Source organism: Marmota monax, unplaced genomic scaffold (assembly GCF_021218885.2).
Source record: "Marmota monax isolate L192 unplaced genomic scaffold, Marmota_monax_Labrador192_F-V1.1 WCK01_AAM20220418_F8-fsc00051, whole genome shotgun sequence".
In the NCBI taxonomy this organism is placed as follows: domain Eukaryota; kingdom Metazoa; phylum Chordata; class Mammalia; order Rodentia; family Sciuridae; genus Marmota; species Marmota monax.
Window position 1 is genome coordinate 14,869,090 of NW_026695202.1, and position 15,989 is coordinate 14,885,078.

General features: G+C 65.4%; 1 protein-coding gene across 3 annotated transcripts in view; it reads right to left on the reverse strand.

Annotated features, from left to right (window-relative positions):
* The window catches only part of Sult4a1 (sulfotransferase family 4A member 1), a 28,046-nt gene extending 12,595 nt beyond the window's left edge, over positions 1–15,451 (reverse strand). For all 3 annotated transcript variants that reach the window (XR_009225401.1, XR_006848616.2, XM_046429659.2), the window contains exons 1-5: positions 15,261–15,451; positions 6,391–6,521; positions 4,680–4,760; positions 4,101–4,227; positions 925–1,019 (exon numbers count right to left, since the gene is read on the reverse strand). Coding sequence is in view for 1 of the 3 variants with exons in the window: in XM_046429659.2 (XP_046285615.1) it covers positions 925–1,019; positions 4,101–4,227; positions 4,680–4,760; positions 6,391–6,521; positions 15,261–15,429 (603 nt within the window). In the remaining 2 variants the exon portion in view is untranslated. The remainder of the gene's footprint in view (positions 1–924; positions 1,020–4,100; positions 4,228–4,679; positions 4,761–6,390; positions 6,522–15,260) is intronic.
* Between the last annotated feature and the right edge of the window lie 538 nt (positions 15,452–15,989).

The window sequence follows — 15,989 nt, forward strand, 5'->3', positions numbered from 1 at the left end:
CCAAACTCAACACAGCCAAACGTGACCGCCTCACCTTCACCCAGGGCCCCCCTCCTCCTCCATGTTTCCTTCCAGAACTCCAGGTCAGGTCCAGTTCCACACAGGCCTCTCTAGTCCAGCCTCCTCCTGCTCCAATCCCCACCACTAACCACGGGGACCCTTCTGAACACAACAGGAAACGCACCCCTCTGCTCAGCCTGGTCGCCTGGCCCTGCGCACCCCGCCCAGATTCTCCGCCAGCCCCAGGGGCAGCCGCGTCCACTGGAACACACTGGGCTGTGGGGCAGAGGTCAGGAGCACACAGGTCAGGCTGCGACAGCACAGCCCACCCTCACATAGCCCCTCGCCCCAGGAGCCCAGGGTGAAAGGATGAGAGCCGTCCACCTGGGAGGGGCACGCGCTGGCTCCACATATACCTTAGAGAGCTGCCATGTCAGATGACGGACAGACCCACAGAACCCCTCCCCACCTCCGAGACCCCAACTGTAACAGACACTGGGGAAACTGCAGTGGACCAGGGAGGGTCTGGGAGGGAGGGGCAGAAGAGCAGTGCCTGTCAGAGGTGAGTGCATGGCACGTGGGTATCTGAAGAACGTTCTGGAGGGGGTAGAGCCACATAAAGACCTCAGAATGGCAGCTGGCAGAACAATTGGAAGAAGAGCAAGGAGCCGGTGTAGTTAGACATGCGGGCAGGGGCCTGGCGACCACCCAAGGGGACATAGCCGAGGGACATGACGCTGGCCGTGGCAGGCGCGGGAGAGCCGGCCGCATGAGGGCAACGGTCCCAAAGAAACAGACGCAGGGAGACAGACCTGGAGGGCAGCCCAGTGCAGACTCCCGTCCCACAGGCAGCCCGAGCCAGCTCCACACACCCCACAGCCCCTGCGGGCAGCGACGCCAAGGCACGGCGTCCCCAGCACTCACCCGGTGCATGTCTTCGTACTTGAGGAAGAGCACATTGGCATCCATGCGGTGCTCCCAGAACTCCTGCACGTGCTCAAACCAGGAGCCGTAGCCCACTGTGGACACAGGACATGTGAGCTCAGCTGGAGGGGATGCAGGCCACGCCCCCCCCACCACACACAGACTAGCAAAGGCAGAGCAAACTCTAGGGGTGACAGTCACCCGCGGGCAAGCCACCAGGAGCCCCTGGGCCCCATATTCTAGGCAGGCTTCTCCTGCCACACCTGTGCCTGCGCTGCCTCTGCAGGCTGGGGACCTGGCTAGGGGTGGGGACTTGGGACAGAGACTCCAGCCTGGGAGCCTCGACCCCACCAAGCACATGTCAGAGGGAGGACGATGCCAGGGAAGGAAAGAGAGCCAGTCAGAGTCGCTGGTGGGGTAGAGCAGAGAGGGCTCAGACACAGGACACAGACCATGCCGCAGGCTGAGTGCTGAGGGAACACAGGAGTCCTGGAGGGGTCCTCGGGGACTGAAGAGGCAGAAGCCCCAGCCAGCCCACACCGTGGTTCCACCCAGGGGCCGAGCACTTCTGGGCTGGGCAGGGCCGGGCCGGGCACCAGAGGGGTGAGGGATGCACCACTGTGCACCAGCCACAGTACATCCCCGTGTGCACGGCCCCTGAAAGCTGCCCCACCTGTCCCTCCCCGGGTTTCTGCAGTGCACTTCCAACGGCACTGATGTCAGAGCTCAGCCTGGGAGCCTTGGCAGGAACCCTGACCCCACCAAGCAGCAGGAAGCAGCTGCAGAGGGAGGGTCTGTAGAGATCCCTCCTAGCTGGACCCCGGCCCCAGGCCACCTGTGGTGGGGCAGCTGCCCCGGGCCCAGCACACGCTGGCAGACACACAGGGCCCACCTCTGCTCCTTCTACAGAAAAAGAGGTGAGTCCTGGAAAAGGGCAGTGACATCAACTGTCACAGGAGACAGGATGCAGGAACCTGGTCACCTAACCTAGGCCACTAGTTGGAACTGAGTCAAGGCTGAGCAGGTGCTGGGTGGAAGGAACGGCCAAATGACTGTGAAAAGGACAGATGGAGGAGACCCTCTTCTGTCCAGGAGAGAAGGTGTGTGAACTCTGAAGAGCCCACATCTGCTCTGGGGACACGCAGCTGCACAGAAGCCCCGGAGAAGCCAGCACAGTTGACTGGGTCCGGCAGCCACGGGGCAGCTGAGAGCCTGTCCTGCTATTCCACGCTGATCCAGGAGAGGGAGCTCCGCCACACAGGGCCTCCCAGCTCCCCTCCCTCTGCAGGGCAGAGACCCAAGACTGGTGGGAAGTCACCATGCACCACTGTCTCCACCCAGGAATGTCCCCACTGCCCCTCAGTGACCCTGCCAGAGTCTCCACATTGCACCTCACAGTGACCCATCCAGAGCATTCTCTGCACTGCATGTGTCATGGTGGCCCTGTCCTGTGTCCCCAAGCAGGTGTCCCTGTCCAGCATGTTCCCCAGAATGTCAGTGACCCGGTCCAGAGTGTCCCCCAGAACATGTGTCACAGCAACTGCAACCACAGATCCCCGCCTTGTGAAACAGGGAGCCCGTCAACAAAGCCCCTCCACACTGCATACCACCCGGCCGGGACCCTCACCCCTGGAATCTCAGGCCACAAATCCCTCGTGTGGGGCCTTTCTCAGGGACTGTCTTACCCTCACACGATGCTCGACCTTTGCCATCTGTCTACCAGGGAACGGTGCCATTTTAATGCCCCGCACATGTGTTTCCAACTTGTTTAGAACCCAGGGAAAACCTGTGTGCCCTTGTTGCACACCAGCTGGGGATCCGAGTCACTCGATGGCGTGCAGCACCCAGCGTGGCCTCGAGCTGGGTGCGTGGGGCTGCCACCTGATGGGGGAGGTCTTCATCGGGACAGCCTCTGCCTGCTCTGCCGAGCAGTGGCCTGAACTTGGCAGGCTGTCACTGGGGCATTGACCCCAGGCTTCTACAGGACAGGGCTACGTGCTGAGACCAAAGCGCGTGTTGCTAGGGTGGCCACTCAGCGAGCCGCTACTCAGATGCTGGGCAGGCTGGGCCCAGGGAAGCTAAAGGAGGCCCTATGGCAGGCTCAGGTGGCCTTGGGGCGCAGGGGCTGCCACCTCCTACCCTGTCGGGCAGGGACCCTGCTACACAGGTGTAGTTGAAGCAAAGATTCGTTGGGAAGAAACAAAACCGCTCTGAACTTTCAGGCTCCAGCAGCTGAATGCGTGAGCAGCAGGCTCGGAGGGACTCGCCCTCAGCCAGGCCTGGGGACGCTCCAGGCCTGCTGCCCTGGGCTCCATGTTCCTGGATTCTGTCACAGGCTTCATCCTGATCTCGTCAGAACCCCCACAAGGGGCTCCCAGATACTTCTGCTGGAACAAACAGAGAGGGTGCTCTCTGCCTGGGGTCCAGCACAGCCCAGGGTGGGTGAATCCAGTGGGAGCGGGCCCGGCTCCAGACTTCTGGGTACCCAGTCCCAGGTGGCCACCTGCTGGCCCCAAATACCCAAAGAAGCTGCCCGTGCTGTGGAGGCCTGGGCAGGAGGGAGCGCATCTGTACCAGGAGCTGCTGCTACCACCCAAGGGGACAGGTGGCCTGACAGCGAAGAGAAGCGAGGTCAGGGAGGGCAGAGGAAAACCGTGAAGACAGGGCTGCTTCTCCCTGTCCTAAGCCGTGGTGGGGTCACAGCCCCACTCCCCTAGCCCTACACACCTGCTCCCTGGGGACACCAGCTTTCCACACAGGGCACTGTCGCACCACGGGGCCTACCCCATCACCTGCCTGTCCCTGAGGTCCAGCCGAAGGCCACATGAAGGTCACATCTAGCTGCAGCCTTCTCCAGGGCCCATGGCCAGCGGTAGTGACACTGTAGCCTCTGGGTTTGCTGTTTCTGTTCCCACCCGTCTGGTTCCCACGCAGGAAGAAGGGGTTTTGAACTGGGGCTCCCGGAAGCGCCAACAGGGTGGTGGGGAGCAGGGCTCTAGAGTCCCAGGACCCACTGCCACGTCCCAGCCCCGGCATCTCAGCACGCGGCCAGCGGCCCACCCGGCAGCTCCACCACCATCGGGAGACAGGCCACCTAAGGTTCCCAGGGAGCTGTGAGCACTGGCACCCTCCGGGGTGACCGACCCCGGGCACTGCACCCCGAAGGGGACACATACGCTTGTCGTTCATGAACCTCCGGCAGAACTCCTGGAAAGTGCCCCGGTAGCTCATGGTCCGCAGCGAGCGGTGGAACTGGTAGTAGGACACCACCAGGTCCTTGGGGTTCCGAGCCATGTAGATGACCTGTGGGCAGAGGAACACGGTGAGCAGAGGCCCCTCCCAGGCCGACTGCACAAAGTTCTGAACCGACACCACTCCGCAGGCCAGGGTGGGCGGGGACTCTGCCCAGAGATGGGCTCCTGCCCGCGAAGTGCTTGCCGGGTAAGTACTGAGCACTGGCTGCCCTTTTGTCCTCCACACCACTTTAAAACAGAGATCAGGAAAGTTACAATGTGAGGCTGGCGACAAGAACTTCGGGCCTCGGAACGCAGCACACTAGGGAGGCTGGAGGCAGAGAAGGGCACAGGGCGGTAGCTGCCAGGGGACACGCACTGCTCCGCCGTAAAGGCAGAGCCAGCTAAAACACGGGTGAAGGGCTGTGTCCCAGGATGCAGGTGGCTGAGGTTCCGAGGGGAGCCCAGGCAAGTGGGTGGCGCGGCTATGGCATGACCCACAAGGAGGGTATGGCGGGTTACCTTGGAGTCACCGTTGTGGAGGTCGGAGGGCAGGAAGCGGTAGGGGAGGTGGCTCTTGATGAGGCGGGGAGACGTCAGTTCCTGCGGGCAGAGGAGAAGTTCTGGGGGAGGCACAGCCGTCGTTTGTCTTTTTTAAGGGCCCTTCCAAGGGGACCAGGAGGAAGGGGTCTCCAACAGAGCAGGACCCACCACATCACCTGGCCAACTTCTCTCCCAGACATGGCCCCCATCAGGCTGGACCCTGCAGGCAGAGATGAGGGCCCCCGCCCTCAGCCTGATGAGATGACTTCTCACAGCCACAGAGGTCACGCAGAGACCCAGGAGCAGCCCACCCAGCCCGGAGGGGCCTAGGACAGGCAAGCAGGGCCGGCGCCAGCTCAGGCAGCAGCTCCCGAGACCCGAGCCTCCAGCCAACAGCCCCGCGCGGCCACCTGCCCCCAGCCCTTCTCCACACAGTGGGCGGGTTAACCCTGGAAGCATCTCCAGCTCCCGTGCCCATGCAGGGACCCCTTCCCTGTCACCCCAGGAACAAGACCAGCCCCCTAGGGGCTCACAGACCTGGGATCTGGCGCCCACAGCCCCCCAGCTGCTGCAGGCAGCCCCCCAGCCGCTCCCTGCTCAGGAGCCAGGCTCCTGGGGCCATGGGGTCTCTGTGCCCCTGGTCCCTCTGCTCCTCTCTTTCTGGACCATTCTAAGCAGCCCCCAAGGAGACGCCAAGCCTGTCCCTTCCTGACCCACTGCCCTCTAGTGCTGATGACCATGGCAACTACTAAGGCTTCCTGTCCCTTCCTACATGAGGCTGTGAGCTGATCCGGCCAGCTCCCAGCCGCAGCCCAGTGCCGGGCAGGGCCGGCTCCCAGCACAGCTGCCTCCCAGCACAGCCGCACTGCGCGCCTCCTGGACAAGTCAGGGAGAAGCCCACGCACCCAGGCCCACACCGCAGGGCACAGAGGGATCTGCGTGCAGTGGGGTTTCTCTGAGATCTGTGTTCCAGAAAGTCCACCTGGCAGGGGGCGGGCAGGCGAGACCAAAGCTGCAGCTGCAGTGCTCAGGGGATGGCGCCGGAATTCAAAGGTGGCTGAGAGGTGGCGAGAGGAAGACCCAGACCCGTGGGAGGACAAATACACAAACACACTACAGACGTGTACACAGTCGCACATACACATCAGGTTCCCCCGCAGGAGCACTGGGGGTTGAACCCAGGAGCCGACTACACCAATTTCATACCCAGTCCTTTATTTCTTGTTTTTTATTTTGAGACAGGGTCTCACTAAGCTGCTGAGGCTGGCCTCCTCGTGCCTCAGCCTCCCAAGTCACTGGGACTCCAGGCTTGTGTTGCCACCACGCTGGCTTATTCCATTTTCAAAACCAAACATTTGATGCAAACCCATCCTCCTGGCTCCCTCAACAGCTGGGGGAGTCGGGGGGAGGCCAGAGCCTGCTTTCCACTGGTGGCCCCATATCCACACCCTCCCTGCCGCCCCTCGGCATCTGACCTAAGGGGACCCACACCCTGCTCAGGTGCAGGGTCACAGTAATGGGCTCAGACCTATGGGTTTCTCTCCTGGCCACCTGGGGCCACCTGGGCTCTCTCCTCTCCTCCACCCAGAGCCCTCTGAACCCCCTCAGCATCCACTGCCACTAAGCAGGTGTGCCTGCAAAGCACTGGACATGGGTGGCCAGGGGCTGGGGCCGCCAGCGCAGGCAGTACCTTGATGATGTCCAGGCCTGGCTGGGGGTACTCCAGGACCGGGAGCTGCTCGTCGATGTTCATCAGGCCGATCTCATCGGGGTCGGCCCCTTGGCTCACCAGGTAGACAACCTCCTGCAGCAGGCTTGTGCCTGGGGAGAGAGGCCAGAGGGGCACTCAGGCAAGTCCGGGCCAGCCCTGCAGGCGGGCAGCACCTCGGCCCAGGGAGCAGGTTGAGTCTGCGGACACAGCACTCCAGCCTGAGTCCCACTGCGGCGGGTGACCTGGGTGTCGCCGCTCCCTTGGAGTTCAGAGGGGAGGGATGCTCCTGCCTCTGGATCCGGAGCCTCCAGTGCTGACTTTCTCAGCTGATGCAGGAGGGCCCAGGGTCAGGGAGAACTGCCAGCCAGGTCTTCACACCCGCCGGGTGTCCACCGTGATCCCACGCCCATGGGCTACAGACTGCTGACGGACTCCCCTCACAAAGTAGCGACCCAGCATGGACAGTCCCCTGCTGGATCTGGGGACCTTCCCTCTGGGATGAACAGCACATCTCAGGTTCAGCGTCCCCAACCTAGAACCCTCTACAGCTTCCCGTTGTTCACAACCCAGGCCGAGGCACCTCCTTTGCCAAGGTCCCCAGGGGCCCTGGCTCCTCCACCCTGACGGGCCCCCAAGCTCCCCACCCTGGGGCCCTGGCCTCTGGCTGCTTCCTGCTCCTGCCTCAGGCACCTTTGGGAGTGCGGCGGAGGGACCCCCCCCCTGCACAGCCGCACCTACAGGCCACGCAGGCTCGCGCCCCCCCCCCCTGCGGAGCCCGGGCAGCAGGTCCCCATGGAACCCACTTCTGTACCAGCTACGCCCACAGGCCACAGAGCAGCTCAGGGCTGGGTAGAGCAGGAAGAGGTGGAGGCCAGCCTGCCCACGCGGTGCATGAGCCCCTACTCTGGGCACAGTCCTGCTCTGGCCTCCAGGGATGGGGGGACACACCCAGGAGCCAGCAGAGGGTCCAGAGCACTGCCAGGGAGGGGGCCGCATGTTTTCTCCAGCCTGTGTCCTCGCTCCTGGCACCCTGGTCCCGTGGGCCAGGCCACCCACCGCCACCACCCCCAGGACCCGCAGAACAGATGGGGCCAGCTTAGCACTCGGTCCCTTCACTCTGGGGGTCCCAGTGCTGTCCCTTGTGCCTCCCCACTTCTGGCCCAGACCGCGGCCCTCAGCACCCTCCAAGATGGCCTCACCCCACCCCACTCCTGCAGGCCAGTCTCGGGTGGACCCTGCTTCCCAGAGCAGCACCAGGTGCCTGGCCATAGCAGAGGCCTGGCCACAGCCCACACTGCCCACCTCAGCAAATGGCCACCTGGTGGCAACACTGGCAGTGCTGCTACCCACCTGCCTCTGACCTCAACCAAGTCTACTGGGGCTGAGTTGACCCCTCCTCTCCCATGTGAACCGCTTCCTGCATGAGCCACGTGGCTCCATGCTGCTGCCAGTGCGCCCTCCTTCACGCCTGCCTTCAGCACAGCAACAGACCCGGGGAAGTGAGGGTGCCTGCCAGGCCGTGAGCCCTGGAGACTGCATACTCCCGGAGCCAAGGCAAGGTCCCGAGCTGCAAGCCTGTCTCTGCCCAAGCCCCGTCCTCCTGTGGGGCTGTCTGCATTTGGTGGTACCTGCCCGAGCCCAGTCGCACCTCTGCCCCCTCTACATGTCTACTGAAATGTCACCTCCCAGCAAGGGCTCCCTGACCCATCCTGCACCCCATCACAACATCCCCACTGTGTCAGCAGCCCAGGACGGCTGCAAATTCCTCCTGTTCCCCGGCCCGCCCCACAAAGGCAGGGGCCTCTGTCGTGCTCCGGGCTGCGGCAAGAGAGGCGGGACCAGGCAGGGCGGGACCCAGGTCAAGTGCAGGGTACAGGCCCTGCCTCCTGAGGGCACAAAGCCAGCTGACCTGACAAAATGATCAGAGAAAAGGAGAACTGGAGCCAGGGGTGTCCACCGACTGAACACCTGCCCACCCCAGGTGTGTGCCTATGCACCTGCACCCGGGGCCAGGTGCAGACTCCAGAGCCCGGCCGAGCCCTGCGGGACCTGCCCAGGGCCACGCCGCAGTCCCCGACTGCTCTCACCACTCAGTCCCTCACCCAGCCGCAGCCGTGGGGGCTTCACAAGCTGCCCACCCCTGACCATGGTCCCTCAGGGCCTGGGAGGCCACCTGCACCCAGGGCGGCCTCTGCTGCCTCTTCCCCGCCTCTGACTCCAGCAGGCCTCCACCTCCTCCAGCGCAGAGGCCCAAGCCTTCAGCAGGCTGCCCTCTGCCTGGCCAACGGGGACTTGACCCGTGGGTCCCCGTCCTCAAGAAGGCTTCCCCAGTCCAGCCAGGGACCTGCCCTGCCCCAGAGCCCAGCACTTCCTGTCCTCCTGGTCTCACAGGGTCTGACAGGGGACTCTCCAGGAGGAGAACTCAATCCACCGGACAGTCCTGGGGAGCCACAGGCAGCTTCAGGACCAGGACAGGTGAGCAGAGGCCAAACCAACACACAGCAGGGGAGCCGCAAGGGAGCTGGGCATGTGAGCAGGACGCCAGCCTGAGGCCCGGGCAACGTGACCTGTGGGGGGGAGGGGAAGTGACAGGCAGGGCCACCACTAGTCAGTGACAGAAGCCACGCACTCCCCTGGGGCCCAGTGTACGGGGGGTTGGCCACAAGACGCCCGCATCCCGCCCTCACCTGCGCTCCAGGTCCCCGTGCCCACCCCTCTGCACCTGGTCCCCAGAGGAGGAACCTCCCCCCGCCCCGGCAGTCACCCCTTCATGGCCACCACCCCACCTGACTCCCAGAGCTCTGCGGTCAGAACTGGTCCCTGCCCTGGTCCCTGCCGGTCGCCCTCCTCCTGGCAGCTATTTAGGCGCTCTGCCACCAAGTCCTGGACACGTGGCACCTCATGTGCTCCCCAAACCTCGTCCCTCCGGCTCCCCTCCGGCTCAGGTGCAGGTGCTGTAGGTCCATCAGGGAGGCTGCCAGGCAGCTGGTCAGAGGTGAGGCCACACCCCCGTGGGGACCTGGAGGCCCCGAGGGGCGTATGGAGGTCCCTGCAGACACTGCCCGCCCTGCTCTCCCTCCCTCAGGGGACAGCCCCGCTCCTGGAGGAGGAGGAGGCACACTGCCCACTGTCCCCAGCTCTGCAGAGTCCGCCACACAGAGGAGGACGGGGAGTGGAGGAGCAGGCAGCCCAGTGACCCGACTGCCCACCAGAGCCGGCTCACAGGCCCACCCCGGCCCGTGCCTCCCGAGGGGCCGACAGCCATCCCAGCAACCTCCAGGGGCCCCCGGGACACACTAATGATGCCCGAGTCCTGCTGCTGGGGGGGCGGCGCCCCACAGGTGAGGGCTGCTGACCTACAGCAGCTGGCCCCCAGGCAGCGCTGGCACCCAGGGCCAGAGCAGGACGCCAGGCCTTCCGGCCCTCAAGGGGAGGCTTCAGAGCCAGCACCTTGTCTGGCAGTCAGGACACCAGGAGGGACCACTAGGGACACCTGATCCAGGGTGCAGAAAGCCGAACACACCTGCTCCCCGTGAGCCACGAGGGGCCAGGCAGGCCACAGAAGCCAGCTGTACTCAGCAGGGCAGCAGGATGGGGAAGGGCGGAGCCTCCCGGGGAGGCGGAGCAGCCGGGAGGGGAGGGGAGGGGCGGAGAGGGAGGGGAGGGGCAGCAGCAGCCTCAAACAGCCTGGGGTGCACCAGGCTGGAACTCCCAAAAAGGAGGAGGGGGTAGAGAAGTATTCGAGAAGATAAGAATCTTTCCAAAACAACAAGAAGCCTCCACGGATATAAAACATTCAGAGAACCACAAGCAAGATAGCTGATCAAATTCAAAATAAAGCCAACAAAAATCGCATTCAAAGCATGAAAACCAGAGGTCCACAGGAAACGTCTGCCACCAGGGAGGACGGAGGCACTGCAGCCCCAGCGTCCCCAGGGCCCGAGCGCCCGAGCGCCAGGGCAAGGGGCGTCTGGGCAGCACTGAGCTGTGAGCAGAGAGCTCTGAAGACAGGTCCTCTGCAGGTGACGGAGGAGACAGGGAGGAGAAGGGAGGGGGTAGGAGTCCAGAGACCAGAGACACCGCGCTGTTGGACCAGGGGCTGGCGAGCATGGAGGGGGCCAGATCAGGGGGGCTGGCCAAAGACCATGCCAAGGCAGCACAGGGCCAGGGAGAGGCCAGGCAAGGAGAGGCCAGCCAGCTGTTTCCCGGAGATCGTGCTGGCCACGGGCTAGAGAGGAACCAGGGGTCCAGGAGGAGGGCGCTGAGGAGCTGCAGGGGAGGGACGGCCAGGGTGGCAGAGCTGCGGCCCCCAGATCTGCGCTCCCTGAGAAAAGACTGCGGAGCCCAGGAAGGGAGGCCAGGAAGGGAGCCCAGGAAGGGAGGGCAAGGAGCGGCCACTGTCTGGGAGGAATGACGGGTGGTGAGCCAGCACCAGGCCCTGGAGCGCAGACAGGGGCCTGGGGTCTCTCCCAGAGACAACAGGGCCACAGGATGCTGCCCAAGGCCCTACCCCTTCCCTCTGGAACCCGTGAGCTCTCCGGACTTTGACTTCGCAGCCCATCCAGCAATGGGGAGAAACCTCCAGGGGCCCAGAGATCTGGTCACTGCTCCCCCCCAGCGCAGGCTCCCGACTGTGTGAAGCTGGGATGGGGAAGGTACACTGGGAGGGCAGGGGAGAGGGCAGGAGCAGCGGCAGTCACCCTGGCTCACACTTGAGGCCCTGCATCTCCCATGGCAGCAGGCTCCTCGCCACAGCACACTCTGCTACCTGGTGCCACGCTGAAAGGCCTGACCAGGACCTCAGAGGGAGCCTGCACCTGAGACCTACTGGCGGGCAGGGGAGTCCCTCAGCATCTGCTGGGCTTCCTAATCCAAGGAGGTGTGAAGCGACTCCTCCAGGGAGAGCCAGCCCACGCCTCCACCTCGGCCTGTGCCTCTCCATGCCCACTCAGCTGCCCACGCCAGCTGGCCCGTGGCCCTCACCCGGGCTTCACTTTTACATCAGGGAAGAGGAACCAGTCACGGGGTGCATCTGCGCTGGGGACAGTGCAGGTGGGGAGTGGGCCGGGCCTGAGCAGCCCCGCCCACCCAGCCTCCTCGTGAGCCTCCTCGTGAGCCTCCCCAGCAGGGAAACGGCGCACAGGAGCGAGCAGCTGTCCAGCCTGGGCCAAGCAGGGGCCTCCCGGCTCCTCACCCAGTGTCTGGAAGGTGGAGACTCAGTGTCCCCGTGGACTGCAGACCCCCACTCCGCAGGGGCAACAGGCCCAGAGAAGGCCCGGGGCCCACCACGGCCACACAGCGGCCAGGCAAGGCCAGGACTCCGCCAGGCCAGCAGCAGTGCACCTCTCCTGTCACTGGAGAACAGCCCTCCAGGACCAGGGGAGGTGACGCCAGCGAGCTGGCCGCCTGGCTGAGCCAGGAGCTCATTCTGTGACTCTGGACGCACCCCCACGAGGACTAGGAAGCCCCAGAGCAACCTGCTGGCGAGACGACGGCAGTGACGGCCACGGCCGCAGCCTGTGATGACAAGGGACTCCCAGACACGAGCGGACCAACTTCGCGGCAACCCTGGGCCGTGGACAGGTGGTGACCTCCCCAGAGGCTCTGGGCTGCCAGGCTAGGTCAGCTTCACCTGAACGTCATCCTCGCGGCTGCCCAAGGTGGGAGGCACCAGCCACAGGGCCACCTGAAGGGGTCAGTTCAGTCTGATTGTGAATCAAACAGCCACCTGTGGCTAGCGGCACCGGGGTGGCCAACCGTCCCCACCTGTCACCTGAGCTGCCCAGTCAGAAACATACTCTTGTCAGTGCTGTCACCGAGGGGAAGGCCCTGGACAGGAGGCAGAGGCCAGCACCTGGTGACCACAGCCTTCTCCACAGAAGCCCCTCTTGAGAATGCCACTGATCCCCCAGGGGGGCTGAGGCCCAGGAAAGGACTCTGCAGGACCTGGGCCCTGACCACCTAGGAGCTATGGTCTCCTAGACTCGGGTGCTGGAAACCCAGGGTGCCCACCCCCTGGGAAGGAGCAGCTGGTCCCGGCTACTTGCCCCGATCCAAGCACCAACTGGGTCCCATCTCCCCCAGCAGTGTGTGCCAAGGGTGGCCACCAGTGCATCTGGCATGGTGGGCACAGAGGACAGCAAGCGGCCACTGACGGCTGCGGGGGTGAGTGACCACTCGGAACCTCCACCCCCGCAGGCCTGCCCCAGTGGCCACCAGGGGTCAGGAGGCAGAGGCTCCCCCTGGTACGCCACAGCGCAAGGTCCTGGCACTGGCTCAGGGCCACCCACGGGTAAGCAGCAGCGCTTACCAGGACTGCGCGGGCAAAGCAGGCTCTCAGTGCAGGATCGGCGCGCCCCATGGTCAGGAGGGGGAAGAGGGCAGGGGAGGGGAGGACGTGGCAAGGACCTACGAACAGGCACCGAGGTCCACCTGAGAGGGCTCAGCACTGACGAAAACCTCCAACGCCTCAATGCCCCGAGACCCCCAGGGTCAATCACACTTGAGAGAAGGCCACCCCCCAGGGCCAGTGCCTTAGGGCCTCCACGACTGTCCAAAGGCACTGACCCTGGGCAGGGGAGAAGCTGCCACGGACCAGGAGACCTGGACAGAGCTTGCCTCTGTCCCTTGGCGGCTGTGTGACTGAGCCAGCCTCCACGGAGGTTCTAAAATCACGGTAGAGGACCCCGGCAGACTGGCCCTGGCCACACCCGGCACTCAGACCTGACCCTTCCCACGGGATCTAGGACCCCGCGGTAAGAGCCAGCACGTGCTGAGGACGACCGCCTGAGGACCCCGAGCTGGCACCGCCTCCGCACCTGCACAGGTGAAGGGTGACCTTGAGTGAGAGCCACTAAAAGCTCCGGCTCCTCGCTAGCACCCCGACCTGGCCCCAAGCTGCCCTGCTCCACTGGCCACAGGGGAGGGCGTCCAAGGTCCTCTGCCCGGTGCACACCATGCTTGCTCACTGCCCGTCACCAGCTCTATGCACACACAGCAGGACGGGGAGTATGACACCTTCACTGGACTCGAAGCTGGCGTGACCCCTCTCCTGAGACCTTTACCCTGATGCCCCCGGCGACAAGAGGTGGGTGGAAAGGAGCCAGGTGGGACGGGGTGGGGACAGGTCAGGGAGCAGCAGCCAGCACAGTCCTGCGCATGCGACTCTTCCTCCCAGGAGGCTCCCAGGCCCGTGAGCTGGGCTCCGAGCGTCACTCACCCCCGCAGCCTCCAATTCCACCTGTGAAATGGGGCCTCACCAGGCCACTCCCATTCTTGGGACGGACCCCTGAGACGACGGCACCAGGGCTCTGAAGCGACAGGGCTGAGCTGCCTGGTGGCCGGTGTCACCCCTGGCTGACCACAGGGAAAGGTGCAGGGAGCCGCGAGCCGGGGCGGGGGAGGCCCGGGGCTGCAGACAGCCGCTGCCCACTCAAGACGGGGCTCTCTGGTGCAGCGTGAAGGGACCTCACGCAGGGCCTACAGGCCTCACCCAGGGACAGAGAAGCTGGGGCTCCCCCCTCGCTGGAGTCTCCGATGTGCTTCTGTGTGACTCCTCAAGGAACCCAGGAAGCTCCCCAGCAGCACCCACCAGGCCCCAGCGCAGGGTCCCTGGAGTGCAGGGCTCAGCGGGGCAGACACCCAGTCACAGGGCCTGACCTGCCCCCGGGGCTGCTCCACAGCCTCCCCTCCTCCCCCCACGGAACAGGTAAGGCAGGACCACGGTTCCCACCAGCAACCCAGAATCCTAGACTCCCGATGCCAAGGACCCCGCGACTCCGGCCCAGGCCATCCTGTCCCAAGCCAACACGAGACTGTTCTGAATCTTCCTCGCAGGAGCTCAGCTACAGCCCAGCTCACCCCCAGGGCCAGCCCACCCGGCCAGGGGCCTTACAGAACCCGCGCCCTACACACCTGCTCCCAAGGGCCAAACCCTCCGCCCACGGGGACCCAAGGTTGGAGTGGAAGCGCTGGGTGGGTGGTGGAGGCCTGTCCCTGGCCATCTCTGTCCATTTCCTCTTCCCAAGAATGGCCAGGAGGGCCTGCAGGCTGTGGTCAGGCGGAGGGAACAGGGACATTCTGCAACCTGACTGCCCGGGGCCCTCCACCAAAAGCCTCCTCCCCGCCTTCCCAGTGGGGCCTGGGGCGCCACAGCAGGACGCCAAGCCCCCAGCTCCTGCCCAGCTCCTGCCCCGCTGCTGGTCAGAGGCAACCCCCAGGCCAGCCACCGGCTAAACCACACAGTGGCCCCGACTCAGACGTCTCCCCAAACAGCAAGGGAACCCCGGGGGTCCCCCTCTTCCCCACTCCAGCGGCCCTAGGCCAGCACCTCTTCCGCAGGCCTGGAGGCCCCCAGCCTGGCTCTCCGGCCCAGGTCTGCCACGCACAGCTGTGTGACCTTGCACAAGCCACCTCCCCTCTCTGAGCCTTAGTGCCCAGACTGAAAAGGTGGGGGTGACCATCTCCGCCCGACAGGACTGCTCCTGTCCACCTGGGTTAACGCTGGGAACGTGACTGCCCCGGGTCCTGCGTGGGCGATGCAGGCCGTCCTGCAGCACGGGGACGCGAGGGGCACCCTCCGGACACGGCTGGCCCCATCCCCCAGCAGGGCCCAGGCTGCCAAGGGGCCCGCGTCACCCCCCTCCCCAGATGGCCACCGACACTCCGGAGACTCCGCGCTCATCCCAGGCCGGCTGGATCCGGGACCAGAGAGGTTGAGTGACCCGCCCAAGGTCACACAGCCGAGCAGGAACCGGGCGGGAAGCGGAATGGGTGGCGGCGCCGCGCGGGGCTGGGTGGCGGGCGCGCCGTCCAGCGGTCCCCGCCCGCCCCGGCCCCGCGGCCCTCACCCGACTTGGGGTAGGTGACGATCCACACGTCGCTGGGCCGCACCGGGAAGTTGGCGATCTCCTCCATCTTCCCGCGGCAGAAGGGCGGCAGCCGCACGCCGTGGAACTCGAAGTACTTGCTCTCGAACTCCCCCGGGGTGCTGGGGGTCTCGGCCTCGCTCTCCGCCATGCCGCCGCCGCCGCCCGCGCCGCGCCCGCGCCCGCGCGCCCGCCGCCCGCGCCGCAGCGTGACGTCACGGCGCCGCCGCGCGGGCCGCTCCGCGGGCATGACGTCATGGCCGCGCCCGACGCACGGCGCCCCTCGCCGAGCGTGACGTCACGGCGCCGCCGCGCGCCCCCGCCCCGGCGCCCGCACGCACGGCGGCCCGCGCAGCGCGGAGGGCGGCCGCGCGCACCTGCCCGGCACCCGGAGCTGCGGCGGCGGGCGGTGACCCGGCGACGGCGCTGTGCGGGTGCCAGCCCGGAGCCCGAGGGAGGCTCCGGACGGGCCGGGTGGGTGGTTATATGTCAGAGGGAAACCAAGGTTGCTAATCAGCTGAAACAGGGGGTCACTGTGCTTTTTCCAATGTGATCAAAGGCTCGTGCGTGAGGCGCCTCCTGTGTGCCGAGATGAAAGCAGCCCGGTCCCGACCCTGAGGCTCGGCCTCCTCGGGGAGAGGAGGATGTTCCTGGTGCCCAGGTGCCGCCGCTGGGCGCCGGGACCGTCCACACTGCAGGTGCGCTCGGCGG